At 42.4% G+C, this 24,126-nt stretch overlaps 1 protein-coding gene across 2 annotated transcripts in view; it reads left to right on the top strand.

Annotated features, from left to right (window-relative positions):
- Positions 1–18,889, top strand: part of plrg1 (pleiotropic regulator 1) — a 104,534-nt gene extending 85,645 nt beyond the window's left edge. For both annotated transcript variants that reach the window (XM_063046251.1, XM_063046252.1), the window contains 7 exons: positions 4,463–4,612; positions 4,714–4,815; positions 5,684–5,786; positions 6,091–6,199; positions 6,374–6,513; positions 12,458–12,651; positions 18,685–18,889. In XM_063046251.1, the coding sequence (XP_062902321.1) occupies positions 4,463–4,612; positions 4,714–4,815; positions 5,684–5,786; positions 6,091–6,199; positions 6,374–6,513; positions 12,458–12,651; positions 18,685–18,744 (858 nt within the window). In that variant the 3' untranslated portion in view covers positions 18,745–18,889. The remainder of the gene's footprint in view (positions 1–4,462; positions 4,613–4,713; positions 4,816–5,683; positions 5,787–6,090; positions 6,200–6,373; positions 6,514–12,457; positions 12,652–18,684) is intronic.
- The last annotated feature ends 5,237 nt before the right edge of the window (positions 18,890–24,126 follow it).

The raw sequence follows: 24,126 nt of genomic DNA, 5'->3' as shown, positions 1-24,126 counted from the left end.
CAAATTAAAGAGGCTAGGCGAGAGGAGGTTAGTTCACAACAGGGGGATGGGAACCAGTGTAGAGTGACAGAGGGGTGTAAAGTGAGGGTAGAAGCAAAAAGTAGTAAGGAGAAAAGTAAAAGTGGCAGGCCGACAAATCCAGGGCAAGCATCAAAAAGGGCCACTTTTCAACATAATTGTATAAGGGCTAAGCGAGTTGTAAAAGAGCGCCTGAAGGCTTTGTGTGTCAATGCTAGGAGCATTCGTAACAAGGTGGATGAATTGAAAGTGCAGATTGTTATTAATGATTATGATATAGTTGGGATCACAGAGACATGGCTCCAGGGTGACCAAGGACGGGAGCTCAACGTTCAGGGATATTCAATATTCAGGAGGGATAGACATGAAAGAAAAGGAGGTGGGGTGGCGTTGCTGGTTAAAGATGAGATTAACGCAATAGAAAGGAAGGACATAAGCCGGGAAGATGTGGAATTGTTATGGGTAGAGCTGCATAACACTAAGGGGCAGAAAACGCTGGTGGAAGTTGTGTACAGGCCACCTAATAGTAGTAGTGAAGTCGGAGATGGTATTAAACAGGAAATTAGAAATGTGTGCAATAAAGGAACAGCAGTTATAATGGGTGACTTCAATCTACATGTAGATTGGGTGTACCAAATTGGTAAAGGTGCTGAGGAAGAGGATTTCTTGGAATGTATGCGGGATGGTTTTTTGAACCATCATGTGGAGGAACCAACTAGAGAGCAGGCTATTCTAGACTGGGTTTTGAGCAATGAGGAAGGGTTAATTAGCAATCTTGTCGTGAGAGGCCCCTTGGGTAAGAGTGACCATAATATGGTGGAATTCTTCATTAAGATGGAGAGTGACATAGTTAATTCAGAAACAAAGGTTCTGAACTTAAAGAGGGGTAACTTTGAAGGTATGAGTCGTGAATTAGCTAAGATAGACTGGCAAATGACACTTAAAGGATTGACGGTGGATATGCAATGGCAAGCATTTAAAGATTGCATGGATGAATTACAACAATTGTTCATCCCAGTTTGGCAAAAGAATAAATCAAGGAAGGTAGTGCACCCGTGGCTGACAAGAGAAATTAGGGATAGTATCAATTCCAAAGAAGAAGCATACAAATTAGCCAGAAAAAGTGGCTCACCTGAGGACTGGGAGAAATTCAGAGTTCAGCAGAGGAGGACAAAGGGCTTAATTAGGAAGGGGAAAAAAGATTATGAAAGAAAACTGGCATGGAACATAAAAACTGACTGTAAAAGCTTTTATAGATATGTAAAAAGGAAAAGACTGGTAAAGACAAATGTAGGTCCCCTACAGACAGAAACAGGTGAATTGATTATGGGAAGCAAGGACATGGCAGACCAATTGAATAATTACTTTGGTTCTGTCTTCACTAAGGAGGACATAAATAATCTTCCAGAAATAATAGGGGACAGAGGGTCCAGTGAGATGGAGGAACTGAGCGAAATACATGTTAGTAGGGAAGTGGTGTTAGGTAAATTGAAGGGATTAAAGGCAGATAAATCCCCAGGGCCAGATGGTCTGCATCCCAGACTGCTTAAGGAAGTAGCCCAAGAAATAGTGGATGCATTAGTGATAATTTTTCAAAACTCATTAGATTCTGGACTAGTTCCTGAGGATTGGAGGGTGGCTAATGTAACCTCACTTTTTAAAAAAGGAGGGAGAGAGAAACCGGGGAATTATAGACCGGTTAGCCTAACGTCGGTGGTGGGGAAACTGCTGGAGTCAGTTATCAAAGATGTGATAACAGCACATTTGGAAAGCGGTGAAATCATCGGACAAAGTCAGCATGGATTTGTGAAAGGAAAATCATGTCCAACGAATCTCAGAATTTTTTGAGGATGTAACTAGTAGAGTGGACAGGGGAGAATCAGTGGATGTGGTATATTTGGATTTCAAAAGGCTTTTGACAAGGTCCCACACAGGAGATTAGTGTGCAAACTTAAAGCACACGGTATTGGGGGTAAGGTATTGATGTGGATAGAGAATTGGTTAGCAGACAGGAAGCAAAGAATGGACCTTTTCAGAATGGCAGGCAGTGACTAGTGGGGTACCGCAAGGCTCAGTGCTGGGACCCCAGTTGTTTACAATATATATTAATGACTTGGATGAGGGAATTAAATGCAGCATCTCCAAGTTTGTGGATGACACAAAGCTGAGCGGCTGTGTTAGCTGTGAGGAGGATGCTAAGAGGATGCAGGGTGACTTGGATAGGTTGGGTGAGTGGGCAAATTCATGGCAGATGCAATTTAATGTGGATAAATGTGAAGTTATCCACTTTGGTGGCAAAAATAGGAAAACAGATTATTATCTGAATGGTGGCCGATTAGGAAAAGGGGAGGTGCAACGAGACCTGGGTGTCATTATACACCAGTCATTGAAAGTGGGCATGCAGGTACAACAGGCGGTGAAAAAGGCGAATGGTATGCTGGCATTTATAGCGAGAGGATTCGAGTACAGGAGCAGGGAGGTACTACTGCAGTTGTACAAGGCCTTGGTGAGACCACACCTGGAGTATTGTGTGCAGTTTTGGTCCCCTAATCTGAGGAAAGACATCCTTGCCAAGACTGGATGAACTAGGCTTGTACTCGTTGGAATTTAGAAGATTGAGGGGGGATCTGATTGAAACATATAAAATCCTAAAGGGATTGGACAGGCTAGATGCAGGAAGATTGTTCCCGATGTTGGGGAAGTCCGGAACGAGGGGTCACAGTTTGAGGATAAGGGGGAAGCCTTTTAGGACTGAGATTAGGAAAAACTTCTTCACACAGAGAGTGGTGAATCTGTGGAATTCTCTGCCACAGGAAACAGTTGAGGCCGGTTCATTGGCTATATTTAAGAGGGAGTTAGATATGGGCCTTGTGGCTACGGGGATCGGGGGTATGGAGGGAAGGCTGGTGCAGGGTTCTGAGTTGGATGATCAGCCATGATCACAATAAATGGCGGTGCAGACTTGAAGGGCCGAATGGCCTACTCCTGCACCTATTTTCTATGTTTCTCTGTTTCTATACCCTGTGACGGGTTAAAGAACCAGCAGAAATAGAAAACACTTTGGAGTCCAGTATTGCTATTAACTAATAATATTTATTAGTAACTACGCAATATAGTAATATAAATGCAGATAAATCAAACAGGTTAGCATTATGAAAATCAAGCTTCTTCAAGTCCAGGGGTAAATAGATAGTCTTACGACAATGAGTAAAGTTCAGTTCAGTTCAGTTCATGGTGTTGAATTGAGTAGTGATGGAGAGAGAGGGGGAGAGGTTTGAGTCTTCAGTTGAGCTGACCCTGTTGATCTTCTCGTTGTCCTCCGAAATCCTTTAAAAGTCACCGACTGTGACTTCAACAAAGGGGACCGGTTTTCTGTGGTGGAACTATCAACCCAGGCAAGGGTGGACACATGGACAACTCCCCACCAGTCAGTCCCTTTTCTCACTGCAAGAGCGACTGATCGATCCTCCAAAAACCCACTTTTCCTGTGGGCACAACAAAGCTCATTCAGTGTCCAAAACATGTGCCTGAAGTCTATATCATCTGACCTCCTATTTATCTCACCGTACTGAGTACCAACTGTCATTCAAATACCTCCTCCCTTTGTGTAAGAAATGTACAAGCATGCCATGTCCTTGGGAGTATAAACACGCTGCCAAAAAATCATGACATCAATTGTCCATCAAATAATGCCGCCCTCGGTCACCATAGCAACTTACGAGCTCTGAACTCAGCAGAAATCTAAAAGTTATTTCCAGTGCCTTAAAGTGACAGTCCAAAAGTTAGTCTTCGTCTCTCTCTCTCTCTCTTTTCAAAAGCACAGTTCATAGGGGTAATTGAGCAAGTTCATAGGTGTAATTCAGGACCCCGTCACATAACATTGAAATAAATAAGTCCCCAGGGCCTGATGGAATGCACCATAGGTTACTGAGAGAGGCAAGAGATGAGATTTTGACCAAGATTTTTACATCCTCTAGCCACAATTGAGGCCCTGGAGGACTGGTGAGGATTGGGGATAATCCAGATAACTAAATACAGGTGAGTCTCATATCAATGATAGGGGAAACTAATGAGGAGGATTCTTAAGGATAGGATTTATTATCATTTTGAGGAGCACAGTCTGATTAGGGACAGTCAGCATGCAATATATGGGGCAAGTCATATTTCCAGCATTTTTATTTCAAATTTTCTCCAAATTAACTCAATTTATTTTGAGTTATTCCCACAACATTTGTAGCTGAAATTGTAATTTTGTAACGAGAGGGTATGTTTCCCTAATTTTACCTTGTTAGATTAAATTGCAGAACAAACAAGACTGTTTTGGAGTGTGTTGTGTTTTTTTTACAAGATACAGTTTCAGGTATTATAATATCACGGACCATGGCTGACTTATATAAAGTTGCTTTATTTTATAGCAAGAAAAAAAAGTGTTTTTGTTGCTTAGATCTGGGATCTAGCTAGTGGTAAATTGAAGCTGTCCTTGACTGGGCACATCAGCACTGTACGTGGAGTGGCAGTCAGTTCACGCAGCCCATATCTTTTTTCCTGTGGAGAAGATAAGCAAGTGAAATGCTGGGATCTGGAATATAACAAGGTAAAAATGCTGCAGTTTCCAGTTTTGAATTTAACTGTTAATACTGAATGCCTATTGTACTAATTTCTGAACATTTGAACTTTCTTTTGCTGCTTATTCAGGTTATTCGTCATTACCACGGTCATTTAAGTGCAGTGTATGGGCTTGATTTGCATCCTACTATTGATGTCTTGATAACATGTGGCAGAGATTCAACAGCAAGGGTAAGTTGTTTTCTAAAAGTCCACACCTCAGTGTAGTGGATCATTAATCACGTTTGTCCAATCTACCTTATTAGCATTTATCAAAATGAACCTACGTTTTTTTTATTTATTGAGATACAGTGTAGAATAGGCCCTTCCGGCCCCTCGAGCTGCGTCACCCAGTAATTCCCAGATTTAATCATAGTCTAATCACGGGACAATTTACAATGACCAATTAACCTACCAACCAGATTTAATCATAGTCTAATCATGGAACAATTTACAGTAACCAATTAACCTACTAGCTTGTACATCTTTGGACCATGGGAGGAAACCGGAGCACCCAGAAGAAATCCACACAGTCATGGGAAGAATGAACATACTTCTTACAGACAGTGGCAGGAATTGAACTGGCTCGCTGGTACTGTAAAGTGATCACTACTCTACTTTCTGGGAACCTGTTTCCTGCACTTTTTAAACAAAATGGGTTTGTGGGATAATTTACAATATTACGCCATTGTATGACATTTTTTTCCTAAATCAAAGGCGGATTGGATCAAGTAAGATAAATAGTTCAGAAAAGCTGCCAGCCCAGCACTAAATCTCAATGCTACCAAAAACGGAATATGGGCAATGAAGCTTCCACTGTATATTCCTATTAATCTAGTCTTCAATTCCATTGTTTCCAACTTTATTGTAAAAAGGTTATTGACTTTACGCATTTGTTCAGATTTAAAACCAAGGAATTTTTCAAGATGATATTCAATGCTTCCTTTATGAATGGTGAACAAGGCAGCAGCAATCTGATTTATAGCTTTGGCCAAACAATAAATGTTGTTACAATGCCCTTCAAAAGCAGCACGTTCTTATGTGGGTATTTTTGGTGCAGGTATGGGACATTCGAACAAAAGCAAATGTACACACGTTAACAGGGCACACAAATACCGTAGCAACTGTGAAGTGCCAGGCTGGAGAACCACAGATTATTACAGGTAATGGCACTGTATGTGAATTTTAAATATATTCTTGCAATGAAGTAGAAGGTTTATGCCAGGTCCTAGCAGAACAATCCCATCAGTCTCAATTTCCTGCACATCTTCTCCCACACATACCCTTCAACTCTCCTCTGTTTCTTTTTGTGTTAACCTAAAGAATTATGTATAGAAATCAGTTAGCTTAGTAGCATATCTTGCAGTGACATCAATAACTGCTGCATTAGCGCTGACCCTTAACTACTTAATTGTTAATGTAATTATGTAAACTGAATGTTAGAGTAAATCTGTTTATTTCTTGTAGGAAGCCACGACACAACTATACGGCTGTGGGACTTGGTAGCAGGGAAAACTAGAGTCACTTTAACCAATCATAAGAAGTCTGTTCGTTCTCTCATTCTCCATCCAAGACAGTACGTCTTACTCTATATTGTTTCTATAATATGTGAATATTTTTGGTCTGATTGAACAATGAATGAGATAATTACTTTGATTAGAATTGGGCATTGTGAATTTTACTTTGTTTTATTTATTCACAATGTTTATCAACCATGTGTTATGTGATCAATGTATTTATTTTATTATAGGTATACTTTTGCTTCTGGTTCTCCAGATAATATAAAGCAGTGGAAGTGTCCAGATGGTATTTTTATTCAGAATCTACCCGGTCACAATGCTATCATCAACGCACTTGCTGTCAACTCAGATGGCGTGCTAGTATCTGGAGGTAAGCCATAGAGGTAGAAAGTAGCAAAAAAAAGGGAAATTGTTTTCTGTAGGCAAAACCACATATTTTGCCCATATTTGGGCTACAGTTAGGGCAGGATTAATTAAACTTCAGAGTGGCAGTGATGCAGTTGGTAGTACCACTGTCTCACAGTCCCAGAGACCATGGGTTCAATCCTGACTTTGAATACCATGACTGGTGTTTGCGTATTCTTCATGGCACCTCTTGGATTTCATTTTGGGTGCTCTGGTTTCCTTGCACATCCCAAAGATATATGAGTTGTTAGGTTAATTGCCCCTGGTCTATAGATGAATGACAAAATCTGGTGAAGATGAAAATTCGGGATTAATGTTGGATTAGTTGATGACTAGTAGAGACTCGATGGGTTAAAGGGCCTGTTTCTGTGTTCTATACTATGACACTACACTACAACTCTATAAATTAAACTTTGATAGTGTGGTAAAGTGCACAAAACAATCTTGTGAAATGTGTAATTGTGATCAATTACAGGAGCTCCCAGGGTGACAAATGACCTGACTTATGGGAATCTAGCTTTACTCAAATTCTCTCGTGCACTTTTCAAGATAGTAATATTGTGGTAAATTTTGTGGTATTCATTAATGACTGGATACCATATACACGCAGTGAGGTCTTCTGCTGTAGCCCATCCACTTCAAGGTTTGACATGTGTGTTCAGAGGTGCTATTCTGCACGCATTCTTGTCAGCTTGAATGAGAGGTTATTACAAGGCATTTTCACCTACTGCCACTCACTGAATGGTTTCTGTTTCTTGCACCATTCTCTGTAAACTCCTAGAGAATGTTGTGCGTGAAAATTTCAGGAGATCAGCAGTTTCTGATATACTCCAACCAGCCTGTATGGCATCAATAATCATTCTACAGACAAAATCACTAAGATTGGATTTTTTTCCCCATTCCAATATTTGGTCTGAATAATTACTGAACCTCTTGATCATGTCTGCATGCTTTTATGCATTGAGTTGTTGCCACGTGATTGGCTGATTATATATTTGCATTAATGAGGAGATGTACAGGTTTACCTAGAGGGGCAGCTCAATTTGTATGAATGTCACTTCCTGTGTGTAAGCTGTATTTTAATATTTCCTGCAGTGTTCATTTGGATTCAATTTATCATTTATTTGCCCTCCGAATAGCAAATTCTATAGGTTTTCAGTTTTGTTAATAATGGTAAACATTGTAGATATATTTTGAAGGGAGTACTATGTTTATTATTGTTATTGTTGCACCACAAGTTCTCTACATAGCATAGTTATGGAGTGTTGCATATGTGTATTACTTTGGTTAACACCAATAGCAAGAATAATTGACAGTATTAGTATATTCAGGTACACGACATTCTGTATTGTACTTACTTGCTGCAGTTTCACTAGTAAGATCTCATTAAAAACCCTGAAGAAAGCTTCTGTCTTGGGTGTTTTTGAAGAAGGTGTTTAGCTTGTTGTATGGGCAGTGGAGTGAACATACTATTCCTCTTCAAAGGCGTTAGCCATGGACAGGAGATGCATCTGAACGCTGTAGACCATAATGTTGGCTTTCATCCTGAGCAACGTCTATTGGTAAGACCTGGAAGTCAGGTCATAATGTGGTTCGTCATCATGTGTGGTCCATGCCATGCAGCCAACATGCCTTTCACATAGTCTAGATAATGACAGTTAGGTCTACAGGAGCAAAGCCACACAATACCCCCTTCTGCAGCTTCATCACACTAAAGACTTCAGTTCGGAGTTGCTACTGATGTCAATCCTATAAGGACAGACTAAATCTCAGGTCACATATTTGGTAAACCAGTCTCCATAACACTCTCATTTAGGAGCCACGTATGTGCAATAGATCTGGCTTGGTACCTGGCTCGTCAAGACCTCGTCACAGCAGGACTAAAGTGTTTGACAACCAGTCTGTCAGTTATCTGTCCTGAAAATCATTACTTTCACAGTGCCTTGGAAAGACTAAGTCCCAAACCTAGCGAAGAGCTAGACCTTCTCTGTGAGTAGCTTGATGGGGAGGCACTGCAACGTGCAAGAAGGTTTAGGGCAGTTCACAGTAATGCAGTTGTGGGTTTACAAATGCTGTACTTTCTTTGCTGCAGTTTCACTAGTAAATTCTCATTAAAAACCTTGAAGAAAGCTTCTGTCTGGGTGTTTTTTAGGAAGTTATTTAGTTGGAGGCTGAACAAATGCTATGGCTGTACAGAGGCAGTCAAAGAATCTCTCTTCAGTAGACTTGATATCATTTTCCAGACCCCCCCCCTCAAAGAATTGCAGAAGCTACTGGAGCATGTAGATGTCTGAACTGCAAGTCACAAAAAACAACGATTATGTACTCGTACTGACAGCAGGAAGAATAAACCCTATAGTCAAGTATAAACCAAAGCATCTTGCCACCATTTTCATTCTTGGTGAATTCATCTGTCGCCAAGCAGAAATGTGAAATGACCCTAGTTTTATGCTCTCAACTTCTGGTAACATGTCTTTCAAAGAGAGGTCTCCAGCAAAAATATGGGAAACCAGAACCCCTATCACAGTCAATATAACTGAGGTAGAAAACTCCCCAATAGATAATGCCCTGTCCATAAGAAATCTGACTCCTTAAGGAAATGCAGAGGATTCAGAAAAACACTTGTAGATTGGCCACACTTTCTAAAGGAGCAATCAATATATTTCAACAGTATACCATCAAATTACTCTAGAGCAGTGTTTCCCAACCTTTTTTAGCCCTGAAACACTTCCATACTTGTCAATGTCCCCTGAAAGCGCTTCCATACTTGGCAACGCACCTCTTAGGCACAATATACTTTCTGGCATTGTATGAAAGTGTAGTTTGTAGGTAAGCAAACCAAATACCATGATATACTTTTGGTCAACCAGATTCAGACAAGCTGATTTTCTGTCACTTAGAGCATGATTATAAGCTGGCCCCTTCCATTGAAGATGAGATCTTCCTTTGAAATACAAACAAAGGGTTTAGCAAAAACAAGTCAAGCAGTTGGGTAGCTCCTCTTCCTTTCTCCTCTCCACAACTACTCCTACCTAACAACAGAGTCCTTCAGTCACACATTTAAAAGGAAACCAGAAATGAAAGATCATTATGTGGAGTTCATTGGGAGATTCTTCAAGAACATTCATGCTGAACCAGCTCCTCCACAAGATTTCAGCAAAGTGGTATTTGCCCAACATTGGTGTTTCCCTCCCCCAGAAGCCTGCACAAATAAGAAATGTCAAAGGTATATTTCTGAACGATGTGCTCTTATGGCGCCAGACTTCAATAGTAGTCTGCTCAGAGTCCTCAAGTGCTTCAGAACTGAGTCCATCGCAGTGATGGCAAACATTGAACAGATGTTCCCCAATTTCTGAGTGAGACAGGATCATTGTCACATGGTGTGAGCAGAATTATCTGCAGCTTAATGTGAAAAAGACTAAGGAGCTGGTGGTAGACCTGAGGAGAGCTAAGGTACCGGTGACCCCTGTTTCCATCCAGGGGGTCAGTGTGGACATGGTGGAGGATTACAAATACCTGGGGATACGAATTGATAATAAACTGGACAGGTCAAAGAACACTGAGGCTGTCTACAAGAAAGGTCAGAGCCGTCTCTATTTCCTGAGGAGACTGAGGTCCTTTAACATCTGCCGGATGATGCTGAGGATGTTCTACGAGTCTGTGGTGGCCAGTGTTATCATGTTTGCTGTTGTGTGCTGGGGCAGCAGGCTGAGGGTAGCAGACACCAACAGAATCAACAAACTCATTCGTAAGGTCAGTGATGTTGTGGGGATGGAACTGGACTCTCTGACGGTGGTGTCTGAAAAGAGGATGCTGTCTTAAGTTGCATGCCATCTTGCTCAATGTCTCCCATCCACTACATAATGTGGGCACATTCAGCCAGAGACTCATTCCACCGAGATGCAGCACAGAGCGTCATAGGAAGTCATTCCTGCCTGTGGCCATCAAACTTTACAACTCCTCCCTTGGAGGGTCAGACACCCTGAGCCAATAGGTTGGTCGTGGACTTATTTCATAATTTACTGGCATAATTTACATATTACTATTTAACTATTTATGGTTCTATTACTATTTATTATTTATGGTGCAACTGTAACGAAAACCAATTTCCCCCAGGATCAATAAAGTATGACTATGAGACTACCTCAGATTCTTGTGGTTTTTTGATCATCAACTGGGCAAGGAAATTGTGGAATACCACATTGGACTTCATGTATTTGGTAACTGGCCCTCACCACCTGTGGCAATATATGACCTTAAGAGGACAGCAATCGGGGGAGAGAACATATTCAGTGCTGAAGCGCAGAGGTACATAGAGACATGTTTGTGTTGATGATGGTCTTAAGTCACTTTCTAGTGCAAAAGAAGCAGTCAACATGCTGAACACAGAACAAGACATGTTGGCGCAGTCTAATCTCAGACTTCTAAGATTGCATCCAACAGTCATGCAACATTTCCTATCTGAAGATCTGGCCCAAGGTCTACAGAATCTTGATCTTGTACAGGATCTCCCTCCTATGAAGAGCAGTCTGGACCTTGTATGGGACCTCATTATGAACACCTTTACTTCCCTGGTCGCTGACACCAAAAGACCTTTTAAGCAACATGGTATGTTCTCAACTATCAGCAGCCTATTTGAGGAGGGAGGAGAAGATGGTGGCCGTTCCAAATGATATCATATGTGTTAACTAGAGGGCCGTGCACAATCCGGATTTGATGGAGACAGTCGTGAGAAGCACAGAGAAACACCTGGAGAAACTTCTGAAATGCCCGCTTCGCTGCCGCTGCTACTGTGCGATCGAGAATCTCCGGAGGGGAAGGCTCCAAATCCTCGGCTTTGCCTATTGCTTGTTGCCGGGGCTGGGGTCAAAGCGCTCGGCAGAGATGCTGCTCGGTGTCGCAGAGCTGGTCGGAGGCTCAGAGTTTTCGGACGGACTTGGAGTCGGACTGTGGTCGGATGCTTCCAGGATGCTGCATCGGGAAGTTTGCAGCGCTGGAGGTTTACTGTCTGCGTGAGATGATAGGACTTTCGAGAGACTTTGAGACTTCTACCATGCCGTGGTCTGTTATCAAATTATGGTATTGCTTTGCACTGTTGTAACTATATGTTATAATTATGTGGTTTTTGTCAGTTTTTAAGTTGGTTTGTCATGTGTTTCTGTGATATCATTTTGGAAAAACATTGTATCATTTCTTAATGTATGCATTACTAAATGACAATAAAAGAGGACTGCGTGTCCTCATAATCTAATCTTCTTGGATTCGCTGCTCCTGTCAGTATCCAGGGACACTTCATGTTAAGAAGGTTGACCTCGGACACTTGTGGACAGGACAGCCCGCTCCCAAGAGAGAAACATCAGCAATGGCAACAGTGGTGTTCTCCCCATCTGGATCTTAAAGGCTTTAAGTCTTGGATGATTTTTGAGAAGTTGTTAAGCTCACTGCATTAATAAAGTAGTCTATCAGTACAGTATTAGGGTGAATATGCAGTGAAATTAAAGAAATAGTAAGTGTTTCCAGAATGATACAGTTATGGAAAGACAGATGTTTCTGAATATACAGAATAGTTTGCTTACAGACAACTCTCAGGAAACCAACCTTTGTGCCTGTATATAGAAATTGCTGATTACCTGCACTGTAAAATTAACATGAGTAGGTCTTTTCCATTGTCTGTATTAATTTAAAGCTATGTCTGTTTAATTAACTGTTAAGCAAAATGTTGACATTGCAATATTTTAAGAATGGTAGTTTTCCAAGAACACAATGATGCATGGTGTCATCAGCTACCACACAGGAATTGTACCACACTGAACAAGATAGTGTAAGTCACAAAAAAAAATTGCACATCCTTATGTTATTACATGTATTTGCATGCTTAATACATTGTTATTTAAAATTTATATCAACAGCTGACAATGGCACTATGCACCTTTGGGACTGGAGAACTGGGTACAACTTCCAACGAATACATGCTGCTGTGCAGCCAGGTTCCTTGGATAGTGAATCTGGGATTTTTGCATGCACCTTTGATCAGTCAGAAAGCAGGTTACTTACGGCAGAAGCTGATAAAACAATCAAAGTCTACAAGGAAGATGACATGGCTGTATGTATTAACGTATTTTTGTTCTAAAGGGAATAACAATATCAACTTTTTGTGACTGGATTTCATCATGTTTTTATGACCAGATGTTACATGTGAATAGCATGTTGTCTTCATCCAATTTAATCAAGCAACTGGAATAGAGACGGCCTTATCACCTGTCTAAAAATGTGCCAGAAACTTAATCCAATTTGTAATGTGCAGAAAGAAAAAAAGTGCAAAGTTTAGAATAATACTTGTAAAGAGTTGGATAATTTCTAACTCAGTCAACAATGTGGCATAAAATGATATATTGATAGAGGTGTTCAAAATTACAAGGTATAGATGTTTAAATGCAAGCTGGCTTTTTCCACTGAGGTTGGGTGGGACCACAGCCAGAGGTCATGGGTTAAAGGTGAAAGGTGAAAAGTTTAAGGAGAACATGAGGGGCAACTATTTCAGTCAAAGAGGGTCGTGAGAGTAGAATGAGCTGTCATGCAAGCTGTATTTCAGTGTTTAACAGAAGTTTGGATAGGTTCATAGAATGTAGGTATATGGAGGAATGTAGGTCCTGATGTAGGTCAATGGGAATAAGCAGTTTAATTGGTTTGGTATGGACTAGATGGGCAGCAGGCCTGTGTTGTACTTTTCTATGACTGACAATTATACTAAGCAAGGTAGAGTCCTGGATGTGGTGTTTGATAAAGTTCCCCATGGTAGACTCATTCAGAAAGTATGGAGGTATGGAATCCAGGGAATTTTGGCTGTGTGGATGCAGAATTGGCTTGTCAATAGAAGCAGAGTGTGGTTGTAGATGGAGAACGTTCTGCCTGGAGGTCAGTGACCAATGGTGTTCCACAGGGATCTGTTCTGGCCTCATGCTAATGGCAGAGTTGTGAATAGCATAGAGGGTTGTTGTAGGTTGCATTGAGGACATTGGCAGGGTACTGAGCTGGACTGAGAAGTGGCAGATGGAGTTCTCCCTGGAAAAGTGAAGTGATGCGTTTTGAAAGGCTGGATTTGAAGGCAGAAAACAGGATTAATGTCAGCATTCTTGGCAGTGTGGAGGAACAGAGGAATCTTGGGGTCCATGTCCATAGATCCCTCAGATTTGCTGTGCATGTTGATATGGTTGTTCAGAAGGCTGATGGTATGTTGGTCTTCATTAGTCAGGGGATTGAGTTCAAGAGTCATGAGTTAATGATGCAACTCTATAAAAACCCTGGTTAAACCACACTTTGAGTATTGTTTTTAGTTCTGTTTGTCTTATTATAGGAAGGATGTAGAAACTTTAGAAAGTTTGAAGAGGAGATTTACCAGGATGCTGCCTGGACCAGAGGGCATGTCTTATGAGGATTCATTGAGAGAGCTCAAGCTTTTCTCCTTGGAGTGAAGGAGGTTGAGAGGAAACTTGATACAGGTGTACAAGGTAATAAGAGACATGGATAGAGTGGATAGTCGGAGACATTTTTCCCCAGAGCGGAAGAAGTAAAATCAGTGTGTTTCTAAGATGATTGGGGGGATGTCAGGTGGGTGCGTGGTACCTTAGGGCACATCCGAAAGTCTTAGATAAGCCCATGGATAATAGAAACATTCAAGATTTTAAAAAGCAGAGCTTTCAGCCAGTTTTCTCTGGGCTGTACAGTCCACACCAGGGGGTGTGTGAAAAGAGCTACTTTTTAATCAGGGTGGCGATCAAGATTTTGAAGGCAATATTTCGCAGCAGTTTTCTCATTTGAGGAGTGATCAGCAAGAGGGATCCATTAGAAAGGGCCAGTGAGAATAATTCCAGTGCAAGCAGAGCAGCCATTCCTCAGTCGTTAGAGTGGGTTTGGCTCATCAGGCGTAGGTGAGATCAGGCTTGAGTGAGGTAGATTGTCTTGTAAGTTACTCACTCTGTTCGTATTTGTTCGTTCCTTATCTAGCATAGTATAGTGAGAATGGAGCCAGGGGCAGTATTTTTGTATTGTGTGGGAAGTCTGGGAGATGGGAGACTGGAGACTGGGATATCTGCACCAGGTGTACCGAGCTACAGGTCTTGAGGGAATGTATTGAGGAACTGGAGCTGCAACTCAATGACCTTTGACTCATGCCGGAGAATGAGGAGGCGATAGATAGGAGCTACAGGAAGGTAGTTACTCCTAGCTTGCAGGAGGAGTCAGGTAACTGGGTGACTGCCAGGAGAAGGAGAAGAAATGCACAGCCAGTGCAGAGTACACCTGTGGCTGTTCCCCTCAATAATAAGTATATAACTTCAGATACCGTTGAGGGGTCAACCTACCCGGGGAGGGGGGGGTGAGGGAAGACACAGTGACCGAGTCTCAGGCAGTGAGTCTGGTGCTGTGGCTCAGAAGAGCAGAGAGGTGAAGAAGACTGCAGTGTTGATAGGAACAGAGATGAGGTTCTGTGGCCACAATAGAGACACCCAGAAGATGGTATGTTGCCTCCCTGGTGCCAGGATTGGGAATGTCTCAGATCACGCCCATGGCATTCTCAAGGGCGAGGATGAGCAGCCAGAAGCCTTGGTACATATTGGCACTAATGACATGGTGAGGAGATCCTGAAGAGAGATTTTAGGGAGCTGGGTAGAAAGCTGAGAAGCAGGCTCTCCAGGGTAGTAATCTCTGGATTGCTGCCTGTGCCACGTGCAAGAATAGGATGATTTGGCAGATGAATGTATGGCTGAGGAAGTGCAATGGGTGGGGGATCAGATTTATGGATCTGGGGAAGGTATGACCTGTATAAAATGGATGTGTTACACATGAACCCAGATTTTTTAGATTAAAGTCTGTCACGAGCCTTGTGGCCCATCAGGCCGGTGGCGTGACATGACTGAGAGTACAGTACAAGATCACCCCCCCCCCCTCCCGGATAGGTTGCCAGTCTATCGCGAGGTTAACCCCCAGCATTTTTGCCAGTACCCATTCTCAGCTGGGTAGACTGGAGCATTGTGTGGTTAAGTGCCTTGCTCACGGACACACATGCTGCCTCGGCCAAGGCTCGAACCCACGACCTTCAGATCGCTAGTCCAACACCCTAACCACTTGGTCACGCGCGACACACACGTGAAATCCAGGGGGTCCAATATCCTTCCAGGCAGGTTGGCTAGAGTTGTTCAGGTGGTTTTATATTAATTTAGCAGGAGGATGGGAACCAGAGTGGTAGTGTGGAAGATGAGATAGTTGGTTTACAAACAAGCATTTTGTGTGTGTTGCCTGAATTTCCAGCATCTGCAGATTTCCTCGTGATTGTTGTAGTGAGAGTGTTAGCAAGAAGAAGTTGATGATAAGGCAAAATTGCAGTCCGCAGGATGAGTTGCAATGTAAAAGGTGAACATAATCAAAAACAGTTGAATACAGGACTAAAAGTGTTGTATTTGAATGTGTACAGAATAAGGTCGATGAACTTGTAGCACAGCTACAGATTGGCAGATGTGATGTTGTAGGCATCATGGCTGCAAGCAGCTGGGAGATTAACATCCAAGAATACAAATTGTATTGAAAGGATAGGCTCTGTTGGTAACAAATGAGATTAAATCATTACAAAGAGGTGACATAGGGTCGGAAGGTGTTGAATTATTGTGGATAGAGCTAAGGAACTGCAAGGGTAAAAAGACCCAGATGGGAGTTGTATACAGACCCCCAAACAATGTGGCCTACAAGTTACCACGGGAGAGAGAAAATGCGTATTAAAAGGGGGATTTCAATATGCAGGTAGATTGGAAAAATCATGTTGGTGCGGGTTCCAAAAGGGGGAATTTGTAGAATGCCTATGAGACAGCCTTTTAGAACAGCTCATGGTTGAGCCCACCAGGGGATCAGCTATTCTGGACTGAGTGTTGTGCAATGACCAGGATTGATTAGAGAGCTTGAGGCAAAAGAACCCTAAGAGGCAACTGACCATGATATGATCGAATTCACTCTGAAATTTGAGAAAGAGAAGCTAAGGTCAGATGTACCAGTATTAAGTGGAGTTAAGGAAATTACAGAGGCATGAGAGGCATTTGGCCAGATTGATTGTAAAAGAACACTGGCAGGGATGGAAGCTATTCAGAAAGCACGGGATATATACACCCCAAAGAGGAAGTAGTATTCAGAAGGCAAGGTGTCACAACCATAGCTAACAAGCCAACATGAAAGGCAAAGAGAGAGCATACAATAAAGCAAAAATTATTGGGAAGTTAAGAGGATTGGAAAGCTTTTAAATGCCAACAGAAAGCAACTAAAAAGTCATTAAGAAGGTAAAGATGAAATGCGAAAGTAAGCTAGCCAGTAATAGTAAAGACAAAACCTAAAGATTCTTCAGATACTTAAATGTGAAAGAGAAGGAAGAGTGAGATACCAGACTGCTAGAAAAATTGCTGGAGAGGTAGTAATGGGGACAAGGAAATGATGGACAAATTGAATTAGTATTTAGCATCAGTCTTCACTGTGGATGACACTAGCAGTATGGTGGAAGTTCCAGGTGTCCGGGGTCATGAAGTGTGTGAAGTTACAATTACTGGAAAGAAGGTTCTTGGGAAACTGAAAGGTCTGAAGTTAGATAAGTCACCTAGACCAGATGATGTACGCCCCAGGGTTCTGAAAGAGGAGGCATTAGTAATGCTATTTCAAGAATTGTTTCCGTGCTGTAATTGTTATATGGTTATATATTGCAGGCTGGTGGGACTAGGTGAGAGTAAGAGTTCAGCACGGACTAGAAGGGCCGAGATGGCCTGTTTCCGTGCTGTAATTGTTATATGGTTATAAGAATCAATTGATTCTGGCATGGTTCCAGAAGAACGGAGAATTGCAAATGTCACTCCACTCTTCAGGAAAGGAGAGAGGCAGAAGAAAGGAAATTATAGGCCAGTTAGTCTGACTTCAGTGGCTGGGAAGATTTTGGAATTGATTGTTAAGGATGTAGTTTGGGGTACTTGAAGGCACATGGTAAAACAGGTTTCCTCAAGGGAAAATCTTGCCTGACAAATCTGTTGGGATTCTTTGAGGAAATAACAAGCAGGATGGACAAGTGAGAATTGGTTGATGTTCTGTACTTGGATTTTCAGAATGCCTTTGACAAGGTGCAACAGATGAAGCTTCCTAACAAAGTGCGAGCTGATGGTATTACAGGAAAGATTCTTTCATGGATAAATCAGTGGCTGATTGGCAGGAGGCAACGTGTGGGAATAAAGGGAGCCTTTCCTGTTTTGCTGCCAGGGACTAATGGTGTTCCACAGGGGTCTGTGTTGGGACCGATTCTTTTTACATTATATGTCAATGATTTGGTTGATGGAATTGATGGCTTTGCTGCAAAGTTTGCAGACGATATAAAGATAAGAGGACGGGCAGGTTGTATGAAGAGCATTGATGGTGCTGGGCCTGTATTCACTGGAATTTAGAAGAAAGGGGGGGTGACCTAATTAAAACCTATCATGGTGAAAGGACTTGATAGTGTGGATGTGGAGAGGATGTTTCGTATGGTGATAGTGTCTAAGACCAGAGGACATAGCCTCAAAATAGATGTGTGTCCTTTTACAATGGAGATAAGGAGGAATTTCTGTAGCCAGAGAGTGAATCTGTGAAATTCTTTGCCACAGGCAGCTGTGGAGGCCAAGTCTATATATATTTAAGGCAGAGATTGATAGATTCTTGTTTGGTCAGGGCATGAAGGGATACACAAAGAAGGCAGGAGATTGGGGCTGAGAGGAAAATTTGATCAGCCATGATGAAATGGTGGAACAGCCTCGATGGGGCAAATGGCCTAATTCTGCTGCTATATCTTGTGGTCTAAAAATGGGTTATGTTGGAGGGAAGCATGTGATTGATCTTAGAGCAGGTTAAAAGGTCGGTATAACATTGTGGGCTGAAGGGCCTGTACTGTTCTGTATTCTAATTATTTGAGTATCACATGATAAACTAATTCATGAACCTTATATTTTCAATCGGTCATTGTTGGGTTGGGCAAATCATTCTGTAATGTTGCATTTTGCTAGGAAAGCCTTAAAATTTGCAGAGTTTTAACTTAAATATATTTCTTTGATCTGGTGGAGTAATATTCTGTTTTTTTTAATCCTAGACTGAAGAAACCCACCCTGTCAACTGGAAACCAGAGATCATCAAAAGGAAGAGATTTTAAGAACTTCATTTCTTGCAGTTTTGTTTTCCATCTGGCTGGAAATGTTTCAAATTTAGTTTATCTTGGTTATATATTGTATCCTATAATAAATTGTACAAATCTGACAATGATGCATATAGTGATATAATGAGACAGCAGATAATGAGGTAGAAAATCAAAATCTTTTTTTAAAACGTTAGAAAAGATTATAAGGGATCTTGGGGTAAATTTATTTTGCACAAAATCTTTCTATAATCTACAAGGCTGAAATCGAGAACAAAGCAACACTTTCAGTATGCTGGATGAACTCAGCAGGTCGGGCAGCATCAGTCAGAAACGATAAGTCGACGTTTTGGGCCGGAACCCTTCGTCAGGACTGTAGAAACATAGAAAATAGGTGCAGGAGTAGGCCATTCGGCCCTTCGAGCCTGCACCGCCACTTATTATGATCATGGCTGATCATCCAACTCAGAACCCCGCCCCAGCCTTCCCTACATACCCCCTGACCCCCATAGCCACAAGGGCCATATCTAACTCCCTCTTAAATATAGCCAATGAACTGGCCTCAACTGTTTCCTGTGGCAGAGAATTCCACAGATTCACCACTCTCTGTGTGAAGAAGTTTTTCCTAATCTCGGTCCTAAAAGGCTTCCCCTTTATCCTCAAACTGTGACCCCTTGTTCTGGACTTCCCCAACATCGGGAACAATCTTCCTGCATCTAGCCTGTCCAATCCCTTTAGGATTTTATACGTTTCAATCAAATCCCCCCCCCCCCCAATCTTCTAAATTCCAACGAGTACAAGCCCAGTTCATCCAGTCTTTCTTCATATGAAAGTCGTGCCATCCCAGGAATCAATCTGGTGAACCTTCTTTGTACTCCCTCTATGGCAAGGATGTCTTTCCTCAGATTATGGGACCAAAACTGCACACAATACTCCAGGTGTGGTCTCACCAAGGCCTTGTACAACTGCAGTAGTACCTCCCTGCTCCTGTACTCGAATCCTCTCGCTATAAATGCCAGCATACCATTTGCCTTTTTCACCGCCTGCTGTACCTGCATGCCCACTTTCAATGACTGGTTATAATGACACCCAGGTCTCGTTGCACCTCCCCTTTTCCTAATCGGCCACCATTCAGATAATAATCTGTTTTCCTATTTTTGCCACCAAAGTGGATAACTTCACATTTATCCACATTAAATTGCATCTGCCATGAATTTGACCACTCACCAAACCTATCCAAGTCACTCTGCATCCTCTTAGCATCCTCCTCACAGCTAACACTGCCACCCAGCTTCATGTCATCCGCAAACTTGGAGATGCTGCATTTAATACCCTCATCCAAGTCATTAACATATATTGTAAACAACTGGGGTCCCAGCACTGAGCCTTGCGGTACCCCACTAGTCACCGCCTGCCATTCTGAAAAGGTCCCATTTATTCCCACTCTTTGCTTCCTGTCTGCTAACCAATTCTCCATCCACATCAATACCTTGCCCCCAATACCGTGTGCTTTAAGTTTGCACACTAATCTCCTGTGTGGGACCTTGTCAAAAGCCTTTTGAAAATCCAAATATACCACATCCACTGGTTCTCCCCTATCGACTCTACTGGTTACATCCTCAAAAAATTCTATGAGATTCGTCAGACATGATTTTCCTTTCACAAATCCATGCTGACTATGTCCGATGATTTCCCCGCTTTCCAAATGTGCTGTTATCACATCTTTGATAACTGACTCCAGCAGTTTCCCCACCACCGACGTTAGGCTAACCGGTCTATAATTCCCCGGTTTCTCTCTCCCTCCTTTTTTAAGAAGTGGGGTTACATTAGCCACCCTCCAATCCTCAGGAACTAGTCCAGAATCTAACGAGTTTTGAAAAATTATCACTAATGCATCCACTATTTCTTGGGCTACTTCCTTAAGCACTCTAGGATGCAAACCATCTGGCCCTGGGGATTTATCTGCCTTCAATCCCTTCAATTTACCTAACACCACTTCCCTACTAACATGTATTTCGCTCAGTTCCTCCATCTCACTGGACCCTCTGTCCCCTACTATTTCTGGAAGATTATTTATGTCCTCCTTAGTGAAGACAGAACCAAAGTAATTATTCAATTGGTCTGCCATGTCCTTGCTCCCCATAATCAATTCACCTGTTGCTGTCTGTAGGGGACCTACATTTGTCTTTACCAGTCTTTTCCTTTTTACATATCTATAAAAGCTTTTGCAGTCCGTTTTTATGTTCCCTGCCAGTTTTCTCTCATAATCTTTTTTCCCCTTCCTAATTAAGTCCTTTGCCCTCCTCTGCTGAACTCTGAATTTCTCCCAGTCCTCAGGTGAGCCACTTTCTCTGGCTAATTTGTATGCTTCTTCTTTGGAATTGATACTATCCCTAATTTCTCTTGTCAGCCACGGGTGCACTACCTTCCTTGATTTATTCTTTTGCCAAACTGGGATGAACAATTGTTGTAGTTCATCCATGCAACCTTTAAATGCTTGCCATTGCATATCCACCGTCAATCCTTTAAGTGTCATTTGCCAGTCTATCTTAGCTAATTCACGTCTCATACCTTCAAAGTTACCCCAAAGAATGAAAGATGGGGAAGGATTTGAAGAATGCTTGTAGCGTCAGTTGATAGACTAGTAATTTGAAAGACAAAAGGGGTGGGGGAGGGGAGGCATTGATGTCATAGCCCTGAAAACAATGGGTGGTAGAAGAAGGAGGCGGAACCATGAGGGAGCTGGGGGAGGGGGTAGAGTGAAATAGGGATAGGGGGAGGGAATTACCAGAAGTTGGAGAATTCTATGTTCATACCAAGAGGCTGGAGACTACCTAGACGGTATATGAGGTGTTGCTCCTCATCATGGCAGTAGAGGAGGCCATGTATGGACATATCTGAATGGGAAGCAGAGTTGAAGTGGGTGGCTACCGGGAGATCCTGTCTGTTGTGGCGGACAGAGTGGAGGTGCTCGATGAAGCAGTCCCCCAATCTGTGTCGGGTTTCACCAATGTAGAGGAGGCCGCACCGGGAGCACTGGATGCAATAGATGACCCCAACAGACTCACAGGTGAAGTGTTGTCTCACCTGGAAGGACTGTTTGGGGCCCTGAATGGTTGCAAGAGATGAGGTGTAGGGACAGGTGTAGCACTTACGCTTACAGGGATAAGTGCCGGCTGGGAGATCAGTGGGGATGGACGTGTGGATAAGGGAGTCGCAGAGGGACCGATCCCTGCGGAAAGCGGAGAGGGGTGGAGAGGGAAAGATGTGCTTAGTGGTGGGGTCCTGTTGAAGGTGGCGGAAGTTGCAGAGGATAATGTGCTGAATCCAGAGGCTGGTAGGGTGGTAGGTAAGGACAAGGGGAACTCTGTCCCTGTTGTGGTTGCGGGAGGATGGGGTGAGGGCCGAGATGCGGGTGAGGGCATCATTGATGACAGTAGAAGGGAAACCACGATCCTTAAAGAAAGACGACGTTTGAGATGCCCTGGAATGGAAAGCTTCATCCTCGGAGCGGATGCGGTGGAGACGAAGGAACTGGGAATAGGGAATGGCATTTTTCCATGTGGCGGGGTGGGAAGAGGTATAGTCGGGGTAGTTATGAGAGTCAGTGGGCTTGTAGAAGATGTCAGTGGACAGTCTGTCTCCAGAGATGGAGACCGAGACATCGAGAAAGGGGAGAGAAGTGTCCGAGATAGAGTAAGTGAATTTGAGGGCTGGGTGGAAGTTTGAGGTAAAGTCGATGAAATTGACGAGCTCAGCATGGGTGCAGGAAGCAGCACCAATGTAGTCATCAATGTACCGAAGGAAAAGTTGTGGAGCAGTACCAGAATAGGTCTGGAGTACAGACTGTTCCACATAACCAACGAAGAGGCAGGCGTAGCTGGGTCCCATGCGAGTTCCCATAGCTACACCTTTAGTCTGAAGAAAGTGGGAAGATCCAAAAGAGAAGTTATTAAGTGTGAGAACCAGTTCCGCCAACTGGAGGAGGGTAGTGGTGGTGGGGAACTGGTGAGGTCTATTATCCAGGAAGTAGCGGAGGGCTTTGAGGCTGAAATCGAAAATGTGAAGGCATTCCCTCCACTTGCACTTTCAATAACTGTCAAGATGTTCGACACTATCCAGGAGAGGAAGCTTCTTGACCATCAAAAACAAAAATGGAAAATACTGTACGTAGCATATGAGGCATATGAAATAGGGCCTAATCATCACCTTATCAACTACACCATCACAATGCATTTGGGTGTTGTGTATATTAACAAAATACACACCACCTTCACCTGCTATATTAATTTGAAAATGTTTCGTAATTTCTTTCTTATTGCTGATCTTGTCAACTGCACTATACTCAAAAGTCCAATATAAAGCATCATAAATCACCAGAAAATACAATCAGTCTGCAAATTAAGGAAAAAAATAATTGAGTAATTGATCAGCTCTGAACTTTCTAGGTAAGATTTTAATACCTTTTAGCATAGTTTATGGATAAATTCTGAACTGTTGGTGTTTGCACAGCTGATCTTTGTGAAAATTATTGGTAAAAGTGTTTTTTGAACTTTAGGTTATTAACTATAGTTTGTCCATCTACACTTGTACATTAGTGATGTCATTAGTATCAGTACTATAATTGAAGGATTACAGACCTCCAGTCATATTTCATTGTTTTGTTACTTACTCTATATTGGGGAGGAAATGTGTTAGGGGACTAAAGTCAAGTTTTCTCTATTTTGTTATACCCACTGCTGGTTATATAGTCTATTACACCTTGTCATCGATTCACCATTGAAATAGACTTAACCTCACTGAACCTGCGCCTATTTACACTTTACCATTTAATCCACCCACATTATTACCAATTCCATTTAGTTTATAGAGCAGCAATTAACATGCTGACAGGAGAGTTAGGAGAAAGCCAGTGAGTGAATTGTGTGAATGGTTGGGACCAGGAGTAGAAGAGATGGGGTGGCATTTGAGCTACACTTTGCCACACAGTCATGGGTATAGAGAGAGTAGAGTAGTGAGTTAAGCAGACATCCCTGCAGGTGTTGATCGTCAGAGGTGGATAGCTGTGGAAGCTGGAGTGTTTATAGTAAATGTTTGTCTCTATCCATACTGGCCATCCTGAACTCCTAGTTGCTTACTAATTCCCTTCTTGTTCTCACAACAACCTTGTTCACTGCCTGGGTGAGACTGAAAACAAGCACTCGAGTAACCCCTTTGGAAATTTTTGAAACTCCTGAGCCTTTGTAGCATATACAGGGAGGCAGGGTGTGGAACAAGACTATTTTAGAGCAGCTGCTTTGAGATCAAAGTGCTGCTGGTATGTCAAAGTGCAAGCTTCAGGAGGAGGGCAAGCGTAGCAAGGTAAACCAAAGGTAAGGTGTTCACATTGCAACACATCTG

This window comes from Mobula hypostoma, chromosome 4 (genome assembly GCF_963921235.1).
Source record: "Mobula hypostoma chromosome 4, sMobHyp1.1, whole genome shotgun sequence".
Lineage (NCBI taxonomy): Eukaryota > Metazoa > Chordata > Chondrichthyes > Myliobatiformes > Myliobatidae > Mobula > Mobula hypostoma.
This window is presented reverse-complemented; position numbering and strand designations above follow the sequence as displayed.